The sequence below is a fragment of the Condylura cristata genome, unplaced genomic scaffold (assembly GCF_000260355.1).
Source record: "Condylura cristata isolate star-nosed mole 26May11 unplaced genomic scaffold, ConCri1.0 scaffold00021, whole genome shotgun sequence".
NCBI classification, from domain to species: domain Eukaryota; kingdom Metazoa; phylum Chordata; class Mammalia; order Eulipotyphla; family Talpidae; genus Condylura; species Condylura cristata.
The window spans coordinates 36,069,004-36,091,643 of NW_004567122.1; the positions used below are offsets into that span (position 1 = coordinate 36,069,004).

At 37.5% G+C, this 22,640-nt stretch overlaps 1 protein-coding gene across 1 annotated transcript; it reads right to left on the reverse strand.

Annotated features, from left to right (window-relative positions):
- Positions 1 to 14,585: 14,585 nt before the first annotated feature.
- On the reverse strand, positions 14,586 to 21,473 carry SPINK1 (serine peptidase inhibitor, Kazal type 1). Its single transcript, XM_004686858.1, has 4 exons — positions 21,419 to 21,473; positions 19,660 to 19,691; positions 18,106 to 18,212; positions 14,586 to 14,631 (listed from the first exon to the last, which is right to left on the reverse strand). Exons 1-4 carry the CDS (start codon positions 21,471 to 21,473, stop codon positions 14,586 to 14,588), a joined length of 240 nt encoding a protein of 79 aa, XP_004686915.1.
- Positions 21,474 to 22,640: the final 1,167 nt, after the last annotated feature.

Here is a 22,640-nt window from a genome sequence, read left to right on the forward strand (position 1 = left end):
GGGGAGCAGCGGATGAGTCAGGAGAGGTCTGCTAGGCCATGTGGGTCACCTCTGGGGCTGGGGAACGAACTCACACTGAAGCTGCTGCAGCTAGCTTGCACTGCTGCATCTTAGCCTGTTGCACCACGGGGTGGGGGTTTGTGTGTGGCACGCAAATGCTACTTTCTTTAGGAAAGCATTATATTTTTGGAGGGTATCATCTGCTAGGAAGTGCTATAACTATGTCTTTTTGAGACCATTTTATACTCTATATAGTTGGGTGTCAGAGTGATAAAGTGCCTGGTAAAATCAATGAATTTCACTGATTCGTTGACACACTTTGTTTTCTGTGGAATAAATTAATTGGTCACTAACTGAATAAGCTGAATAATGACACTTCAAGAATACTACTTAAATTCTGGAACCTATGAATGTGTTAAGTTATATGGGGAAAAGGATTTTCCCCATGACTAAGTTAAGAATCTTGAGATAAGAAATTACTCTGGATGTTCTACCTGGTCCCAATGATATCACAAGTGTTCATATAAGAGAGATAAATGGGAGAGAAGAAAGTGACTAGATGACATAAGTAGAGATTGGAGTGGTGTACTCTGCAGATGGTAAAGGGGATCACAAGTCAAAGAATATAGATGGGCCACTGGAAGTTGTAAAAGGCAAGGAATAAATCCCCTTATCAGAGCTCCAGAAGGATCCAGCCTTACTGACACTTGACTTTAGTTCACTAAATCTTATTATAGATTCTGACCTCAGGAGCTTTAAGAGAATAAGTTTTTATTGTTTGGCAAATTGTTCCAGAAAAATGGAAAGCTAATACAGCAGCCTTCTATGTGGGGTATTGAGAAGTAAAATCACGGACCCATGAGCTGACCCACATGACAGCAGACCTCTCCTGTTCTATGCGCTGCTCCCCTCAGCAGTGTATTTCAGTCAATTTCCCTGTTCTGTTCCCCACTCCATCTCTGGTGAGTGGTTTCAACACCCCCACCCCTGCACCTCTGGCCTGTATCCCAGTTTTTATATGAATAAATAAATAAATAAATCTTAAAAAACGAAGTGTATCAAACATGCATAATGGAACCTATGAAGGCACAGCACACTGGAATGAAAAATCTATTCTCAGAATAACTATCTCTTATAATAAAGTCAAATTCCTTCCTTTTCTACTATGGAAATGATACCCATTTGTCACCAAGTACTGTGGCCTCCTCAGGAATGATGCTATCACAGGAACTCGGCATCAGTTTCTGATATAGGAGGATGAATACTTAGCAACAGTAGTAGCCAGATCTCCCGGTGAAATCCAGGTTGTTAAGCCAATCTGTAATGTTCATCGCTACCGATGTAGAAATTTTCACTCTGAATTATGACCACACTCAATAATTATTAGAGCGGGTTGAGAAAGAGGTTGTTTAACCCAAAGGTAAATAGATGATCCAGGCCCCTCCCTGGTGGTGAAAGGCAACACTATGAACTAATTCATAGCTACTGCAGCATGAGTTCCAGGGAGGTGACCAACATGGTGCACCTGACCTCAACTCTGTATTTCAGTAAGTCTGTATGTTCTGATGCCCAATCTACCTTTTCTTGTGGGATCCCAGCTAGTGCCGTCAACTCAATGTTCTTTCAGCAAACTTATGTTTCTGTGATGTTAAGGTACCAGATGCTAGATTCAGTTGAGTATTTCACTGTTGTCATCAGGAATTTTTTGTTCAAACTGTAACTTTCCTGGTAATATCTCTCCTCTGGGGTTACAGTTAGCTAAAAGCAATGGTAGTTGTATGTATCTGGAAAGTGCACGTTATAAATTCTGCAAACATGTTTAATAAACAGCCCGTCTCACAGTCACCTTCCAGAGTGGAGTCAGAGCCTGGGGCTGACATCAGGGAACCTTTGAGGTCATCATCCAATGTTTTTGCTTGCCGGTATCACCATTACTGCTACATCTTCCCCTGACACCCAAAGAAAGGTAAGGTTCCTCAACCATGCCTGGCTAGACAGCAGTCTTTCCAATAGCTTTAAATAACATCTGTCAGCTGAAGATTCCAAAGTTATCTCTACTTGTGTCCTCTTCCTTGAGTTCCAGATAAATAGCCAACTGCATTATGCATCTCTACTGCAGATAGTAAAACTTAAAATAAATATGTACTGTCCTTTTCCCCCCAAAGTTTGCGCCTCAGTCATGGATCCTTAATATCTAGTTAAAAATAGCAATTGTTCTCCATTCTTCTTTCTTAATTACAACTTTTTTTTTAAGATTTATTTATTTATTCATATAGAACTGGGGTACAGGCCAGAGATGCGGAGGGTGAGAGGCTTCACCAGGAACAAAGTGGGGAGCAGAGCAGGCAGATCGATGAAGTACACTGCTGAGGGGAGCAGCGGGCGGGTCAGGAGAAGTATGCCACACCATGTGGATCTCCTCCAGGGCAGGCGGGAATCGAACTCATGCGGAAGTGGCTTAAGCTTCTTAGTGCAGTGCTTTAACCCACTGCGCCACCAGGGAGGGCCAATTACAACTTTTACCAAAATCAGCAACAAGTCTAGTAACTTTATATCCACAATATGTTTGAGTCTGTGCTTTCCTCACCATCTTCACACTTACCAACCTAGGCAAAACCACCATGAGGATCAGATTAACTACACAGCTTTTTTTTTTTTTTTTAAAGATTTATTTATTTGTGCATACAGAACTGGGGTACAGGCCAGAGGCTCAGGGGCGGCGACAGGCTTCACCAGAGACAGAGCGGGGAGCAGAACAGGCAGATCGACGAAGTACACTGCTGAGGGGAGCAGTGGGCGGGTCAGGAGAGTTCTGCCACACCATGTGGTCACCTCCGGGGCAGGCGGGAATCGAACTCATGCGGAAGCGGCTTTAGATTCTCAGTGCTGGGCTTTAACCTGCTGCGCCACCAGGGAGGGCCAAACTAGACAGCTTTTTAATTGGTATTCCTTTCCACTCTTGTATTACCTATTCTTCATACTATGACAAAAATATCATATCTGCCTTCTAAAAACACTCTCTCAATAAATTTTCTGGAATGAAATCCAAACTACACATTCTACATGACATGGTCCCCCTTACCTCTTTCACCTCATCTCATGTTACTATGCTATTGTCCACATTGCTCACCAGATTCTAGCCATCTGCTATACTATATTCTGTGTGGCTAATATACCTAGCCTTTTTTTTTTTTTTTTTTTTTTTTGCTGTTGGTCATTTGCACTGGCATTTGTCTTTGCCTAGAACCATGTCTTATGAATCTCGGCAGTGCTAGCTTCTTCTCATTATTTAGATTTCTTCTAAAATATTTCTCATGGATGCCCTCCTTGACCATCCTATCTAAAATAGCTCCATCATCTATTGCTTACAGCCTTGTAACAAATCACCAAAGACATCCTGATTTAAAACAGTGGTGTGCTATACACGATGGAATATTACTCTCAGCAACCAAAAAGGATAAACTGATGCCCTTTGCAACAACAAGGATGTAGCTGGAAGAAATTATGCTCAGTGAAATAAGCCAGAAAGAAAAAGAAAAATACATATAAGGGAAAAATACATCCCTTATAGGAGGGATGTAGAGGAACCAAATAAGGAATCGGGTCAGAAAAAAAGTAACTACAATAAAGTAAAAGTCAAAATCATCAGGCAACTATAGATCAGAGACATTCTGTAGGGGAGGAGGAGAGAGAAGGACCAGAACAGGAGTGGGAGGAGCACAGGGGCAATGGTGATGGTGCATGGGCAATTGGGTGGTGGGAACTTCACAGGGAAATCATACACTGTACAAAAATGAGGATGATGTAATAAATATATATATTTTTAAATGAACTTGGAAAAAAATAAAACAATGGTGTCTTTGCCAATGACTCATTAGGCCAACTGTCTGGGCAGGGCTTGCCTGGAGCTGGGTCTTTCTTCATATCCTGTTGGTGAGGTTCACTCATTCTTTTGTAGTCAGCTAAAGGTCGCTTTGTGACTGGCTCTCAAATGGCCTCACATACCTACTGAAAAGCTGGCTGGAACTGTCAACTGAAAGGCCATGATTTCCATAGCTTCTCCAGTGGGCAACATCAGGCTTCCTCACCAAAGTTTAAGAGGGTGAAAGCAGAAACTAGAAGGCTTACGGAGATATTACTTAAAAGTTGCACAATGTCATCTCAGTCACAGTCTGTTTGTTAAGCATGCCCTTGGCGGTGCTGTGCCATCACATGACTTGCATCACAGTTTTAACATAATCTAGTTATCCTGTCTCTGTATTTGTTTACCCTTGAGAATGAATTCAATCTTTCTGACTGGGTCATTACTGTCACTTCAAAGATTAGAACAGTCAACAAATAGTGCCTGACTTATGATCCATGTACGATCCACAAATGGATAAATAAGTGAATTCAGAACACCTGGTTTAATCGGAGAAGTCCTTCCAGTGATTGGAATTATTTCCCTTGAACATTCTCTGAGGGTTGAACTAAAAGGGGTAGTTAAGATAAAAGGTGGGAAGCACTGTAAGTAAAGATGTTTTTTGGTGGCCTAGTTGTGTTCTGAAGAAGACTTAAGAGAAAAATCAAGTGCATTCTTTTGTTATCTCTTCCAACAATTGAGAACTGATTGATCATATTAAGCTCATCTTAGCCAGTGTTCTGTAGAAGGCCCTCTTTAAGGCAGAATCTGACTAAGGTCAATAAGGAATAATCCAACACCATTTTAAGATAGCACCAAAAAAAAAAAAAATCAAAATTGTTTTCAATTAACAAGTTTCATTTTATGTACATATTTTATCACCACAGTATATCTGAAATAATAGAATCTATTTTTGCATCTAACTGGGTTTGTTTTTGGTTTGAAAGCTTATATTTCATTGTAATTCATGAATTTATAGTTTTAGGGGAACGTAACAATAAAGCCACAGTTATTTAAGGCAGTTTAGGTTAATCAGCATTTATTAAGCATTCTATGATAAAGACAGACATGTGTCCCCTTAAGAAAGCTTTACTTATAGGGAAGACATATCACACAAATAGATAATTAAAACATGGGAATGTAGTAGTAGTGATGGATAAGGAGACAAGTGAAAGATAAGAAAGAAGAAAGTGGTAATGGAGAGGAAGGGATGTAGTGAATGAGCAGAAGCAGCGTATAATCCAGGTAACTACAATTAGATCTATGGTATAAAGAAGAATAGTTAGGAGTGACTGTAGTTTATATTATCACCCAGGCAACGCCAGAATCTCAGTAGATATGCCCAAAGAACCTTCATGTTTACTGCAGCACTATTCACAACAGATAAGATATGCAAACAAACCAAATGCCCCAAAACAGATGACTGGATCAAGAAGATGTGGTATGTATACTTAATGGCATACTACTCAGCAATCATAAAAGATAAACTCATGCCATTTTGGGCAGCATGGACAGAACTGGAAGGGCTTATCCTGAACAAAATAAGTCAGAAGGAAAAAGATATATGGCTGGTTTCAACTTACATGTGGAATATAGAGAAACTGAACAAGAGTCAGGAAGAAAACAAAACTTCCAAGCTGACCACAGATCTTAGGCATAGAGTTGGGAAATGAAGGGGGAGGGGTTGTTGGGAGGGAAGAGCACAAAAGACAATGGGGATGGACCACAGCTGCCTAGGTGGTGGGAGAACTATGGGACTACACCTGTGGGGAGAAATCAAGGACTGTACAAATATTAACAAGGAAGGAAGAAGATAAATTTAATAAAGCAAAACAAAAAGTAAAAGGATCTCAGTAGGAATATGAGCAGGTAAGGATTCATGCATACAAAGAACTTCTTTTTAATGTCTGAAAGGGAAATGTTTATTGTGTATTTAATTGAAATAATAGATTAAACATCAATAACTTTTTTAATTAAAAAATTTAATAGTGCTTTTAAATTATCATTAAAGAATCAAAATCTCAGATAAACGTAAGTAATTTTCTACATATCTATGGGAGTTACTTCCTTTAACAACAGTGCATGGTATATGGAGAGATTAACGCATCTCTGTTATTGTAGTTCACATTAAGAGACTGTAAAGCATGGAGAACGAGAATGGTAGAGAAGCACTTGACCAGACAGGTTTTCAATTCCTTCCAACAACAGGTGAATGCATAAATAAGCTGTGTTATTGTTGCACAAAGGAATAGTATTCAGGCACAGAAAGGAACAAACTATTGATATTTAGAACACAGATGAATTTCAAAAACGCAGTGATGCATAAAACAAGGGAGGTGAAAAAGAACATATATTGTTGATTCCAACTATATAATATCCTAGCAATGCAAGCCTCATCTTTAGTGAAATAAAGCAGTCACCTGTTGCCTGAGGTTGAAGCAGAAGTCTTATTTATTTAGAAACATTCATTTTGGAGTAATAGAAATCGTCCCATTTTGTATTAGATTATGATTTCATGAGTGTATATTTTTGTAAAAATTTACTGAACTACATACATGTTTAGCGTTAAAGTGGGATTATTTCCTTAAAAAATGTGTCATGGTGATATTTTCCAGTTGAAAAGATGATTATACTTTTTTCAATTAAATAAATATTTATAATTATCCTTCAGATAAGTAAAATTCAAATTTGTGTTTTCACTAAATTGTGCATCCCTATTTCTTAATGGGATGGGAATATGGCTGTAAAAAATTAAATAGGACCCTCACTGGTGGCATAGTGGGTTGGTGTGCTGCACTGTGAAGCTAAGCTGAGCTGTGGTGACTTCAGTGCAAGTTCGATACCTGCCCCGGAGGTGACCCACATGGCACAGCAGTTCTTCCCTGCTCACCCGCTGCTCCCTCAACAGTGTACTTTGTCTGTATCTGCCTGTTCTGCAGCCCACTCTGTCTCTGGTGAATCCTCTCACTGCCCCTGTACCCCTGTACCCCAGTTCTGTATGCATAAATAAATAAATCTTTTAAAAAGGTGAAAATAAAATTATATAACAGATTTCTCCATCTTAACTTTAGAATTTATGAGTTCACAGATATGTATCCCAACAGATAGCATACACGGTATTTATTTTTTCCAGTGCCCAAATTGGAGTACAGGCATTTATTTTATCTCCACTATACTATAAAATAATTCTGGAGCACACTGATATTGACTAGCTGTGACTTTCCTCATTATTAACAATTCTTGGTTAGTATTTAAAAAATCATCTGGAGAGAGAATAAACAACTTTTTTGTCACTTTTTTCTTCTTTGCAAGAGGGTAAAGAAGAAAAATATCTGATGCCCTGATGTCTGAGATACTGTAAGAGTATTCTTTAATGGGGGCAAAAAAAATCATTAATTTCTGTAGCACAGTAAAACTGTAGTTGCAAAAGCAGAACCAATTTTGGATATCAGATATTGAATAGAAAATAAAACTAATTTTGGGTTGGATTTTGAGTTATCAAAATACAGATACACCGTATTCAGTAAAGTATAAAATAGACAACTAACTTGTGTGTTTTTTTCCCCGATAAGGTTTATTAATATTATTTTCTATTTAGGTTTTTACTGTTCTTAGTTTCAATAAATTCAAACACTTGATTAAATTCATTAAATATTTGATTCAATTTTAGGGACCTACTCAAAACTGCAGAGTTGGTAAAATTAACATTTTCAGCTGAAGACATTTGCAATTCATCAGATACAGAAAGAAATCTCCTAGATTCTCTCTTCTGACTAACATCAGCAACTTCTGAGAAATAAGGCTGCTGTAAATTCCTTCTTTAGGGTGGAAGGAGAAAGACCCTACTATAGGGTCTTTAAAAAGCTAGCAAGATCATTCACATCTGCATAGACAAAAATTATCAGAAACTGTTTTAATCTCCAACCTGTTCTCTTAAAATCCTATTTGTCTTTCCCAAAAGAAACCTACTTATTCTTCCCATAGAAGTCTTTTCTCCCCCTTCACTTCCTTTACCAAATTAAGCATATAAACCCGGAATTCTGACCACCAGAGAACCAGCTACCTCTTTTGTTAGCTTCAACACGGAATGAAGAAAGGTTTTTCTTCTGTTCACTTATTATTTGTTCATTTCATTTGCAATTCCCCAGACAAAGAATCTAATTGGGTTGTAAAAAAGTTTTGTTTCCTTACATATCAATTTTCAAATAGGAATATTCAGTAATATGAAAGAAGGAAATTCAACTCAAAAAATGTTGAGAACTCTCAGATTCTTGATGTAAAATTAACTCTCATTTATTTATTGAGTCACTGTACTGAGAATGTATTGTGATTATGTAATACAGGATATAGAGATAATTATGACTTAGTTACTCCCTTGGGAAGCAAAAACAAAGAAACAAACACACATAAACATACTTTCCTGTATTTCAGGGTTGACTGCAATGATAATGAGAGGTACCAACAAATTATTAAGTGAAGCAGGAAGAGATCAGTTTAGGAAAGTAGGAAAAATTTATGGGGAACTTAGCTGAATTAGATAACAGATCAGTGGGCTCTACCTCAACTCAAAAGATCCAGAATATCTGCATGGTGAGATCTGACCTTTTAAAATGCAACTCTCCAGGGGATTCTTATGAGTTTTCAAGTCTGAAAACTGCTACTTTAAGACAAAATACTGTGGGTGTGTGAGTGTATGAGTGAGTGTGTGTGTGTAGGTGTGTGTATAATGCAGAGACCAAACAGCTTAGTGAGGAACCCAGAGAAAGTTTTGTTTTCCTTTTCCTGAAAGAAACAAAAAAAAAAAAAAAAAAAAAAAGGGGCCCTCCCTGGTGCACAAAGGTTAGGGTGCAGCACTATGAAGCTATCCACCACTACTGCAGCATTAGTTTGATTTCCAGCCAGGGAGGTGACCCACATGCATGGCAGAACTTTCCTGACCAGCCCACTGCTCCCTTCAGTAGTGTATTTCAGTACATCTGCTTGTTCTGCTCCCCACTCTGTCTGGTGAATTCTCTCAGCACCACTACCCCGCCCCTCTGGCCTGTACTCTAATTCTGTATGCATAAATAAATAAATCTTTTAAAAACTAAATAGAAGTGATCAGTGAGATGGACAGTGTAACATGTCAGATGAAGCAAGGAATTCTGTAGTTTGGCTATTTCTAATTCATAGGGAAAGAACCTATTTTCTAATTCTTAAAATAAAGATTGTTGGGGTTCTTTTGAGGACTCAGTGGGATAATGTATGGGAAACATTTAATATTGGGTTTGCCCTTAAGAGCTTTATAAATTTTCCTTAACTTTCATCTATGCTAATATCCATCTTTCAAGTTTGAAAGTTAATTTTTATAAGTTATTCTTCCGAATATTTTAAAGGTCTCCAGAATTCTCCCAAATATTGCAAAAGTAAAAAAAATAAAGTTACAGATTTTAATAAAAACATAAAATTTATCTCATTAAAAGATTTAAAAAACTGAAATTTATCATGAGAAGTTCAAAATAACAAAATTCACTTCTGAATGACCTCCCAAATTTAACTAATTTTGTGTTGTCTTTCATTCCACTTCTAATTCTTCTATTTTTTCATTCCACTTCTAATTCTTTTTCTATTCTATATGTTTATTTCTGCTCTCTCCCTAACTCTCACAGTTACGTATTTGTGTTTTGGTTTTCAACACCTGGTGACTCCTAATTTCCAACTTTTTCTTATTCCTTTCTCTCTCTCCATCAGGATATAATACAAAGCCTCACAAATTGGTAATTTTTTTTTATCTCACACTCATGATTATGCATATAATCAATAGAAAGTATTACCTAGTACCTTCTAAAACCACCTGGCCCCAAATAGCAGTCCCTCAATTAAGTGCCTTTTGATCTGATCTCCTCAGTCTTTTTGTTGGCTTCTCAAAGGGTCTTTATGCATTAAAAAGCAAAAGATCTGTATTGTTTTTGTGAATATCATTTTATTATCTATATGTAAACTATGTATTTTTAGAGAAAAGTCAGTTACTACTTAAATAAAGGAAACTAAGTGCTACCTAAGGCAGAGCTAAGGCTTTGAAAGTTAAAAGCTTTGCACATTTTAATTTAATTGCTTCTTTATTATGTAAATGCATTGTACTTTTACTTAACAGAAATAACCTAAGGTTTATAGGGGATAAAGTGAGGTAGAGAAATGGAAATAAAGGTTCAATATTTTTGATGTTCCTATTTCTCAGGAGGCTTTGCACTTTACTTTTTTTTTTAATTTCCAAAAAATTTGTTCCTCTAGTAGGTCAGAAATATTTTTGATATGGTCTTAGCTTTTAACAGCTCTATATTTCACATACTCTGAAAGCAAATAAGACACTGTTCAGAGCTCTACTGGCCCAGTAACTATCATCATGGAGTGTACTTGCAATTGTGGCTCTACATTTAGAGAAGGTAGCGATCCTTCCCTGTCCCTTGGATGGCACCCAACAGTGGTTTCCTCCCTTATGTCCTGTCTGATTCAAAAACCCTTCTCCTCACCCACAAAACTTCTCAGTCACCACTCTTATGGTGATGGTGAGGTTTATAAGTCTGGGAATGTTTTACAATTAAAAAGAGAGAAATTTTAGTCCAATATTGTACCCATTTGAGGAATCTCTTCCATAAAAATCTCTCAGGATGAATTGTGTATCATGGAACTATCCATGTATCAGTGAGCTCAAGACTTACAAGGTGAACGATAAAATAATGATATCAGTGCTTTCTGAGCAATTACTGTATTGGAAGGTAAGAGGCTAATTACTCTATGAAAAAATTGTTATTATTAACCTTAGAGATGAGGAACACTGACTTCTCCCACATGGTTAGATGGTAGGGAAGCTAGACTCCAATCTGGGCACTCGAAATCAAAGCCCCTGAACATGTTTGGCTACTGAGCCCAAATCTGTAAATTTCTACCAAATTAGTTTAAATTCTACCCTTTGGTTCAACCAGACAAGTTCATCCCTCCTCCCTAGTTACTTATGCTATAAAAAGAGTGTTAACTGAGAGCCTCCCAAATGTCAGATATTGTCCTGTTGGTCACACAGTAGAGAACGAACAAAGTTTGTTTCCATGGTGTTATCATTCTATTTCCCTTCAATTGAGAACAATCACTGGATTTCTAAGAGGTATCCTTCCTTCAGATGAAATTTTCCTACTATTTTCCTACAAAGTTTGAAATTTTAATCAATTTTGGTAGTCATTTCAGTTATAACATTTCAGTTAGGTAATTACCTCACATAAACTTAGTCACTCACATGCTTTTTGATGGGCCTGTTTTAACAAGACAACAGATCTAAAGTGGAGTTACTTATGCTAAGTAAGCTCCCCCATATCAATACTTAATATAGTTTCAGCTCTTCCAGAAATGGAATCTTAAAACTAGTCATCAGAAATTTCCTCACCAGTATTAGTCATAAGGCACCTGGTGAAGCCCCTGCCACGCCCCAGAGGAAAGCAACTTTGCAATAACCAACATACTTCCTTTGTGTAGAATTTTTTCCTTATTCCCACGTCCTTCTGCCTCTCAAAGTCTTTCATTTTCTATAGATCCTCAGAGCTCCTTTCTGTCAGCTAGACTGGATGTTGCTCTATTCAAATTGATTTTTGCTTAAATAAACTCTTACATTTTAAAATATGCCTCAGTTTATTTTTTCACCATTTTGGTTTCAGAAGAGGGATCAGAGGAAATTCCCATAGCGGTCTCCCAGGAGCAATGAGCAACTAGATGTAGGTATCTGTTGAGTCCCTTGAACTCACTTTCTTGCTACCTCTGGAGCTAAGTTCCTCTCAGATCCTAACTCCACAGCTTTTTCATTATGAGTGTTTATACTCTGAGCATTCTGTTTTCTGGACAGTCTGGAAATTGGCCAGAGTTGGACTGAGTTTGGCTTAGAAATCAGACCCTGTCTGACTTAAGTTGGACAGGATCCAGCGGAAGGCTAAGTAAAATCTTGTTTTAAGATTGAACAAGCAGGTCAAACTTATCAAAGGTAATCCTGAATTTTACTGGTCATCATGGAGCACTTTCAACTGAAATAAACTTAACCACTATATGATGCTTTACAAAAAAAAGAGGGTCCCAACCAAGACCTAAAGAGTCACAATTCAAAGATCTAATTCTCAAAAATGTTTTTTTTTTCCCCCTGCCAATTTGGATTTGGAAAGGATGGGACAAAGTAAAATTTTACTTTTACCTCTAAAATTTCTGGTATCAGAATAAGACACTGAGAGTCTCCACCCACTCCAGACCTGCAGATGTGATCCTGGGAAAAATGGTGGAAGCTGGCAAAGGTTAAGAATTCTCACCAAAGTCAGCTTTCTCATTTCTATTTTTGGTGACCGAATGAGAGAGGAAAGTAAAATTTCACTTTGTCCCATCCTTTAAAAAAAAAAAATTGAGAATTAGATCTTTGAATTGCACTCATGAATTTGCTTTTGGGCATCTATTAGTTGTCAATCCTTTCTCTTCCTTGGAGTGCTATTGCCTTATTTGGTTCATTTTATGTTTTGACAACCTAGCCTGACAACAGTCAGATTTGGGGTCCCCAAAATATGGCTAGGCAGAAATGTAGGTTGGTTCAGTATTTCTTTTAATAGGTGAGATCTTGAGAGCGGAGAATTAAGTACTGTTTTTGTCTATAATGTTCACACATTTTCCTTTCAGACCTGCAAAATGGTCAAATACAAATTACAATTTCTAACATTCATTGTTTAAATAATACTTATCCTGCAAAGCTCTTTAATTTAGAGGTGCCCTTCAAGAGTCCTCTAGAATCCCAGACAAGATGCTGGAAGCCATCTTGCATCCATAACTTTTGTTATCTAGGTACAGGTGAGCTGTCAGGCTCTATGAGACTGGCACTTGGCATTCCACAGCACCCTCTAGTGGTCAGATTTAAACCTCAAGGTTCAGACATTATGACTATCACAAGAAATTAACCACAGGGTGTCAGACAACTGTGGCACAAATTTTGATTGGTTATTTTTGGTTAAACTTGGTTACCTATTCCATCACTAAATATCAGAGAATCTGATATGTCTCAGGCTTTTAGCCACTTCCCATCTTTCCATTCTAGCTTGGTTCTTCACATGAACTTAGAATTCAAATTGTTTCCTATTTTTTTTAACTGATTACAGATACTTTATTTCTCTTGAGGTTCCTCCCTATTTCTATTCTGTTTGCTGACCCTGCATAACAACATAAAGGCCTTTTTGTAAAGTTTCTATGGAAGAAATAGCAAAGGAATAATTTACCTCAGGCAATTGTTTTTTTTTTTTTTTAAAGATTTATTTATTTATTCATATGGAACTGTGGTACAGGCCAGAGATGTGGAGGGTGAGAGGATTCACCAGAGACAGAGAGGGGAGCAGAACAGGCAGATCGACGAAGTACACTGCTGAGGGGAGCAGCAGGCGGGTCAGGAGAGGTCTGCCACGCCATGTGGATCTCCTCCAGGGCAGGCGGGAATCGAACTCATGCGGAAGTGGCTTTAGCTTCTTAGTGCTGTGCTTTAACCTGCTGTGCCAGGGCTAGGGAGGTTAATATAGCTTGATATACTTTAAATATTTAAGCTTTCTGGTGCATTTTTATGGGCCATGGCAATTGTGTTTTAAAGGAAAAAGTGTTAGAGTCAGCTGTGCTATCTAACTAACACTGCTGCTTTATTTGCTAGTGATATTACATAACTTAACTTTCCTAAGTTTACTTCTAAGATAAGCAAAGAGAACTACACAGAGTTCTTATAATCAGTTCATCTGGTCTGATGATCAACTCTCATGGGATGGTTTGGTGGTAAGAGAGACAATTCTGTAAGTTATTTCAGAATTAAGCTTTCTTTCCTCTGGTTATTTCAGTGCAAACAGGTCAGGCCAGATGAAGTAGATCTCCAAGGCAAGCCCAGATAAGTCCTTCTGGCTACCAAGAAAAGTGAAGAGCTCTATACTATTGCTACTCATTTCAGTAAAAACTATAAGCTGCCTTTGAGTGTGTGTGGGCTGGGAGTGGGGGTTGGGGGGAGGGAGGCAGTGGTAAGGGAGTTGGGATAAATGGTAAATACAGAGTGTATTCCAAAACATGGCTGTGGAAATGTCAATGTTTTTGATGGAGAGCTTCTTTGAGATCATGACTTAAATTTACATTCTCAGATACAGAAAATCCTAGGACTAAACTCTGTTCCACCGTAGATAGGCAGCTTTGTATGCAGACTCTCCTAGGCACAAAGGGGCCTTAATTACAACCCAAGAAAATCTAAAGGGATCACTTGAGTCTGTGAAAAGTGAGGACTAACATGTTTTTGGATTGAAAGATTCCTAACTAAACACTATCGAGTCCTCTATAGGATTACATGTATTCAGGATAATGCATGCCTATGTCCTGTCATTCAATATCTGCAACCACATTTCCTAAGATACAGTGTTCAGAACATGGAGAAAATGGGGAAGGAAAAAGGATCATGAAAGAAATGGTGTCTGAAGTTACACAATTGTTCTACTGTATTTTGTAAAACTTAAGTCATTTTAGCTTTGTCCCAATTCCCTCTCCATCATATAGCCAAATATGCCTCAAAGGAAAAAGCATATAGGAAAAATGGGACATATTTAGATGCATTTTATTTAATAATCATGCAGTCAAGGCATCATGGTGACCTTATGGGATTTCAGAATTCTGGTTCTCAGCAAGGCCCAGATTTTTGAATGAGGACAGGAATCTGGCGCTTCCTGCAGAACAGATTGAAAAAAAAAAATCAATTTAAACCTTGTGATAAAAAGGTGACTATTGGTGAACAATGAAAAAAAGATGATCTTTATTTAAAATAGAGATGGTTGAGATTTCCCCCCCTATTTCTCCATCATTCACTGTTCATTCATTTATTCACTATTCTGCCAAATACTGAGAACTATTATACTAGTACAACAGAAAGTAAAAGTGTGTGTCTTTCTAGGTTTATAGTTCTAATGGGGCATTTATGTAAACTGTCACCTCTGACACTAATCTCTGGATCCATGGCTGCTTCTTTTGCCTGATGTCACTACCCTAGCTACCAGGTTCCCATCTTAGCTGATGCATGGGCTACAGCAGGACTTTTTAACTGAATGATCCTTAGCATTATAATTCTGGGGATTTTAGAGCAACAAGATCTGGAAAAAGGAAATTACATCTCTATCTCCTATAAAAAGGAAATTATGTATCTATCTAAGCATCTTCCCTTTCAGGAAAAAACCTACTGCTCCCCCTCACATCATTTCCCAAACCATTTTTCTCTTCTCTCAGCTAAATATTCCTAAATCTTATAATTGTTCCTCATGAAACTGTCTCCAGATTTCTCATTTTTCTAACCATTCTTTCCTTCAATATACTGCTTATAAAAATTCTTCAATAACTCTACATGAGGACATCTGACTCCCCAATATCTTTAACCTGATACCTTGCTGATTCTTCATTTTATGTTTTTAATATTTTTTTTGTTCTATAACTACTCATGGTATTTATTTTCCTGAGTCAGTATATATAAGCACAAACATCTAAACAGACTACAACGAGGATTTAATTTTCTAAAGTTTGCTATCAAATATTGTGGACACATACATAGCTCCTTAAATTTAAATCAGTTAAATCAATACTAAAAATTCAGTTTTTCAGTTAGACTAGCAACATCTTAATTGCTAATGGATAGTATACTGAGGCTAGTGGCTTCCATATTGAACAGCACAGATACAGAACATTTCTACCACTGCAGAAAGTTCTACTAGAGTGCCGATTTACAGAAAAGAACGTGCCAGCATAGATTTTCCAACAGGACACAGAAGCAGTAGAAAAATGTCCTTAGTGAATTTATTTGCTAAGTGAGATGAAAGCTCTTGTTTGTCTATCCATCTCAAAACTCAACAACTAGGATCAGAGCCTGACAAACTTAGCAAGGTATTGTTTGGGGCTTTCACTAGGCAACAGAGAAAAAGGCAATAGGGAACATTAGAAAATACACTGCATGGGCGCTCCCTGGTGGTGCAGCTGGTTAAAGTAGAGCACTGCAAGCTAGCCTCAGCCATTTCAGTGCAAGTTTGATCCTCACCCCAGAGGAGATCCACATGGCACAGCAGACCTCTCTGTCTCGCCCACTGCTCCCCTCAGCAGTGTACTTTGTCAATCTGCCTGTTCTGCCCCCTACTCTTTTTCTGGTGAATCTTCTCACCACCCCTGTACCTCTTGCCTACCCCAGTTCTGTATGCATAAATAAATAAATCTTTAAAAAGAAAGAAACCTAATTAAAAAAAATTGTTGCATATGGAGCGTCACATTTTGCTTCTAGGCCTGTATTTTTTTTTTTCTGAAAAATACAGGAAGAGAAGCTTTTATTTGTATTAAAATGTTTCCGTATTTACACTTAAAAAAATAATAAAAAGGGCAACCAGGAACTGGTAGTTATCAAAAGATAAGGAAATAGTGTGTTCCAGTTCTTATGCTCATATTACCACTCTAAACATTAGGCCTTTTGGTCTCGGCACTTGGAAATTTCCCAAGAATCAAGGATATTCTACTGCCTTCTCCTCCCCTTGGATGGAAATAAGATGTTTGACCTTAACATAGGTCATGAGAAAATAAACAAATGGTCTAAAGTCCCTTTTACAAGTCGTTAGTGTGGAAATAAATTTGTCATAAAGCAGTACACCTAATATTTTGGATCTAAAACCAGAATATTAGACCTTTTGCCCTGGGGAACTATTTCCTCAATCCTTTGTAATCTCTGAGAATTTGCTAACCGGATTTAAAGTAGTTCAAGAAGATAGTTTATGTTATAGGAAGTTTAAACAATGGAGTATGGAAATTTATAGTCATTTGAATCTAAAGTAAAGTCTTCAATATCAGTCAGTTCCAGAATGACAGAGTTTGCCAAGTTATTTGTGGAATCTCTTTGCTTTTACTCATTTTACATGTTTATTTAACCTGAAATGATTTTTATGATATGACCAAAAGTCAGAGTCCTGTCTAAATGTCATCCTTTCAATAAATCCTTCTTGACCCATTTCAATAAGAGTAGCTGTTTCTGTTTTTGCTCCTGTAGCACTCTGCTCATACCTCCAATGATGGCATTTATCACAAGTTACAAGAAGCTATCTTATTTGTGTCCATGACCTGTTTTTTCTTAGTCCTAAATTCAAGGAAAGCAGAGGATACTAGCATATGTTGAGTGCTTAGAAATCTATTGCTTTGAATACCAGAGTCTGATTCCCATCACCTTCATACAGCTTTATCAACAACGAACATCACTGAGGCTGGCTCTCATTTTCATGAGTAACAGTGTTAGACAATAATTTTTTTTGTCACCTATTCATAGCTGGATTTGAAGGATTTAATAAACACAATTATCATCCCCAAGAATTTTTATTTTTAATTTTAAGGGCATTTTACATGTATAGCTTTTTTTTTTTTTTTAAAGATACAGACCATCTGCTGTATTTCTGTAAAAGCATGAATTTTTATCATGCAAATGATTTTTTTTTTAGTTGAGAGAACAATTCTAAACCTTCTCTCCTTATTCCTTATTTTCCTTCCTTTAGCATATTTACATTGTGTGATGTTATTAAAGATTTCCCCCCATTCAAATGCTTAACTTTTCTACTTTCTGGCCTGGCAAATTCTCCAAACTTTTGCAAATCTTAGGAGGCATAATATTCTGTTTTTAATTGTGTGTTCTCAGAGGACTTCACTCATATTTCCAAAGATTACACTGAGTATGACCAAACTGAACAAAAAACATGCTGGATTTTCCTCTGTAATTCACAAATACTTAGTGTGGTACCTTAAAGCACAGAACAAAGAGCAGGGAATTTGATCCCAGTTTGGCCAATTATTCCTGGGTAATCTTGAGCAAGTTATTTAAACTAATCAGTCTCAATTTCTTCTGGTATATGATGACTGTAGTATAATTTACATCAGAGATTCGTGTATAAATTGTCTTATACAATGCTTGACACAATCAATATTTTTCTACTATTCTATACATACAATTTTTGCATATAATCATATTGAATCTATAATAAGAAAAAAAATTTTTAAGTAGGTATTTTTTTTTCCTATGCAAGATTCATGTTACTAGCATAATGACTAGAGCTTTAGGGAGATAAGATATACAAAAATTTGAAGACAACTAGCATAAAACACACATGTTAATAGAAATTCAAGTTTATACTTACTCATTTTCACGGCATAAAATGCACTCGTTGGAGTAAGTATTTCCATCAGTCCCACAAACAGGGTTATAGATCCTGGGACATCCATTAATTTCACTGCTACATTTTGCCTAAAAGTGAATTAGACACAATGATTTGCCATCTTTTTTTTTTTTTTTTAGTTTATAATAAATTCTTTAAAATGGTTTTTACCTCCCTGGAGTTGGTCTGCTTAAAGACAGGAGTATGATTAAAATTGGGAGAAGAATTTCCAAGAGAAATTCTCAAATCCAAAAGAAAGAATTCTAAGAGAAAGAACTCAAAACTTAGAGTCAAAAAGTGAAAACCAGCTTTAAGTAAGTTTCTGCTCTTCACAAAGTATCTGCCACTGGTAAACCTGACATTCCTGAACCTCAGTAGTAACTTCATCTGCAACATGGGAACACTATCCCCACCCCACTTATCTAACAGGGGTGTTTAAGTAAGAAAAACGAGAGTAGGCTCATGTTCAAATTATTGCAGGTGCTGCCTCCTCCTGGGTTAGTCACACCTCGGGGCCATGCTCCTCCTTGCACACCAGTCAGAGTGCACGGGTTGTCTCTCAGTTACCTAAGGCACCAGGTGCTTGGTGTCTTTGCACAGCTTATTTCTTTTATGGAAGTAAAAACAACATGGAAATTTTTATGGAAGCATTTTGTATATATTATTCAACTTAAACTTTACCATTATCTCATGAATTTTTTAATCGTCTAATGAAGATGATGAGAAGTCAAATCACCCAAGCCACACATTAATTCCTGTATGTCGAGTGCAAAATCAATCAATGAAGTTCTTGAGCTGCAGCTTGGAACTACTCACGCTACATGTCTCTATCAGTTATACTTTGTGAACCCTCATTTATCCTTCATGACTCAGAATAAATTTCATGTATTTAAAAGCACTGTCTCTGATCTAACTAGGATAGATTCCCAAAGGTCCTAGCATTTTTTATACAACACTTATCAAATGTAGTAACTTATTCTCGCATACACTTTTGGTGTGTCATCTGCTTCCCCACTAGATAAATGTAATAAGAGAGGCGCTTCTTTCTATGGTCTCCAAGTTTTATGAGATTTCCTTTAAAACATGGAAAAGTTAGATTTAGAATATTTTTCTAAAGTTAGAAACCAGCTTATTTTTTTTCTTTTGCTCATTTAAATTCCACTCCACCTAGGTCACTGGGAGAGATTGCTGTCAACCTGATCAAACTGGCTATAAGGAGGAAGGGTTACTTGGAATGGAGTTAAGAAAGCTTCTATCAAAAATACCTGTTCTACAAAATGGCCCTTCATAGCAAGCTTGATAAGATCACAGAGAAATTATCTGTACGTCAGTATATTTTTCCTTCAACATAAGTCATATGGGAGAACTCCTATAGTATCTCCATTTAATAAACCAAGACTCACTAGCAATCATGCTCCTCATTTGTGTTTTAGGATTTACTGAACAGTAAGATTGTATTTTGTATTTTGGGATTTACTGCACTGTGGTTAGAACAAGCAATTCCAGCCTGATAAGAATTTACAAAATTGTTTTTACCTCTCTTTTCAGGGAGTCAGCTCCAGTGTTACCTACAAAACATAAATCAGACATGTTAAATAGGCTCTGAAATGAGAGAAGTCAGACTATTCTTATTCAGAATTTCTATTTCCTCCTAAAGTCTATGACTTTTCTGTTGGTTGCTTACACTCCCATTCCTTGCCATTTTCACTCTCTCTGAAGGGCGTCTCACTAGTGTTTACTCAATCCTGCCTGCTAGAACCTTGAAAAAATGAAGCAAAAATCTATGATTATGACCAAACTATCTCAATTTTGAATTTCAGAAAGGTTGACCCATTTCCTTGAAAACAGAAATGTCATACACACACACACACACACTTATTGCTTGAAATCTATCAAGCACTGAACAAGTATCTTTTGGATGTTCACTGACATTCTTACCATCAGTTTTGACCTTTGCTCTCAACAGTGATATAATGTGTAAAAGTAAATTTATAGTAAATATATATATACAGATCTTATATATTACCTGGGCAAAAGCTACCCCTAGTAATAAGCAGATGTTCTGTCACAAAGATAACTTTTGCAATTACATTTACGGCTCCCTTGTACGTAATGTTAAAAATGGACTTCTTACAACTCACCATCAATTCTCAAAGAACTCTTTCCTACAGTTAACATTACATGGACTGTAATGTTCATACTTACTGAACTTACATATCAATTCATACTTAATGAACTTACATCTAGCTACTTAAAATTGCTGTGCTGATTTCTCTAGCAAGTTGCACATTATGTATGGGATAGTAACTGCAGAAATGCTCATTAAAGGGAAAGGAAATGATCCAATGGCAATTGAAAGAAGACATGCCGGTGAGACTTGATTCTGATCTTAATGTATTTTGAGGTGATCCAGGTTAGGAAGTAGTTATTCTTAACTAGATGCTATGAAAATAGTGAGGCACCTTTGGGCTTGGAGAACTCCCTAGAACAGTCAAAAACAAATACAGCTGGTGTCTCCTTAGATTTGAAAATTTAGTTGAGTCTGCAAACTGATGAGTCGTATGTCACCGCAGGCATCTATCTGTATTAATACACACGAGGAGGGGAAAAGGGACCACAGCATCAATAAGTATATATATTTAGCAACTACAACAGACTATTTTTCTTCTTCACAAAATGCTTATTTGCCTTTCGGTAGGTTTTTCTGATAGATCTGAGGTGCAGCCAAAAATGTTAACTATTTCCAATGACATCAAGGGAGCATATTCCAATTCTATGGTCTCAAAATTGTCTGGAACATGGAAAGACAGTTTGGACTATAGTCATACCATTTATTCAAGCAGAATATTTTCCCTGTAAACATTCTGCAGCTCAAAAATAATTTTCAATAGGTAAAACTCTGTCTTTAATACTAACGAGAAGTCATTATTATATATTTCATATGACTCTGAAATTTTAATAATTGTAAACTGACCTTAAATATTTAGAGTAAAAAAAATATTTAAGATGGAAATAACTCTGTCTCTTCTTTACCATATCCCACACAAAAGCTCAGCCTCTCACTAGGGCAAAAATCACTCTTTCACTGAATAGTTCTCACTAGTAGAATCAGTTTCCCTGTGTTATGTTAACATCCCTCTTTCTATGCTTCTCATCCACTGATCTTACCTCATCTTACTTGGACCAAAAGATCTATCCAAGACTAGCTAGACTAAGTCTAGAAAGTAATGTGCTCAGCAAAGCATCAGCACGCAAAAGTTTTATTCAAATTAGAAAAATATGCAAAGACACCTACCTGATGAAGTCAACAGAGCCAAGGCACTAAGAAGAAAGAGTCCTGTTATCTTCATGGCTGAAGTTCTGAGAGCAGAGCTCACTTGAAAACTGCAATGAACTCACCACTTCACTTCAAAACTGGGGCTGCAACGGTCATATAGATGGGTGACCACGCAGGCTCCGCCTGCTGCCAGAGTCCCTATCGCCTGGGTTATTGATTGACTCCGCATGATCTGGCCTTGGGGTTGGGGGATGTTACCTGTGTAAAAGGCAAAAGAAATACCACAGCTTGACATACACAAGGCAAGGCATAAGTCAGGAAAGAATTCTGCTGTGTGGTTAGCTGTCTCTCTAACTTTCCCTGTGATAATCAGAACGTTCTTTTCTCCACTGCTTTAACAGTTTTGTCCCATGTGCCATCACCTCAAAGGTCCCTTTATTCTTAGTGCTAGCTATACCAGCAGTCTGAATAGCTTAAATTAAATCATTCTTCCTTTCCTTCATTTTTTACCTTTTTTATTCTTTCCTTTACTGTCAATTTTTAAAAAATATTTATTTGTTTATACATACAAAACTGGGGTACCAATCAGAAGTGTGCGGGGGCTGAGAGGATTCACCAGAGACAGAGTGGGAAGCAGAACAGGAGGACTGACTGAAATATACTGCTGAGGGGAGCAGTGGGCGGGTCAGGAGAGGTCTGCCGTGCCATGTGGGCCACCTCCCTGGCCTGGGATGGAACTCATGCTGCAGTGGCTGTGATAGCCTCACAGCACTGCACCTCCTTTTCTGTCACTTTCACATAGCTTACAGCAGCTAACACAGGTTGGTGTTGAGGAGGGCGCAGTTCCCAAAGGTGTTAGTTTTGAGTTTGCTCATTCGAGGTACTTTTATTTCTATGTTGATGAGCAGTTAATTCACTTCTGCGGTGCCTCAGTTTATCCAAATGTTCAAATAGCCGCAGCACATCTCAGGGAGCCCAAAGCAGAGGCGCGCGGCAGCAGCACATGCACAGTGAGCTCAGGCACACCTGCCTCTACCAACGGGCTGCTCTCCAAGCCTGCCTCGCCGGCACTACTGCCCCTGCGGGAATCTGCCTCTTAGGTGTCTCTCAACAGTCACATTCCCCAGTAGTGGCCAAGAGAGGAAGACTAAGCGTGCCCTGAGATTTCGCTTTGATATAACAGGTACCTGTGGTTACCAGAGGGCTGGTCCTTCACAGCTCAGACCTGCGCTTCAGCATT

Coding starts and splice junctions, on each gene's coding strand:
- SPINK1 (XM_004686858.1), bottom strand. CDS start 21,473: ATGAAGATAACAGGACTCTTTCTTCTTAGTGCCTTGGCTCTGTTGACT. Junction 19,692..21,418: donor GGCTCTGTTGACTTCATCAG/GTAGGTGTCTTT, acceptor TATGTTTTGTAG/GTAACACTGGAGCTGACTCC. Junction 18,213..19,659: donor CTGACTCCCTGAAAAGAGAG/GTAAAAACAATT, acceptor ATTCACTTTTAG/GCAAAATGTAGCAGTGAAAT.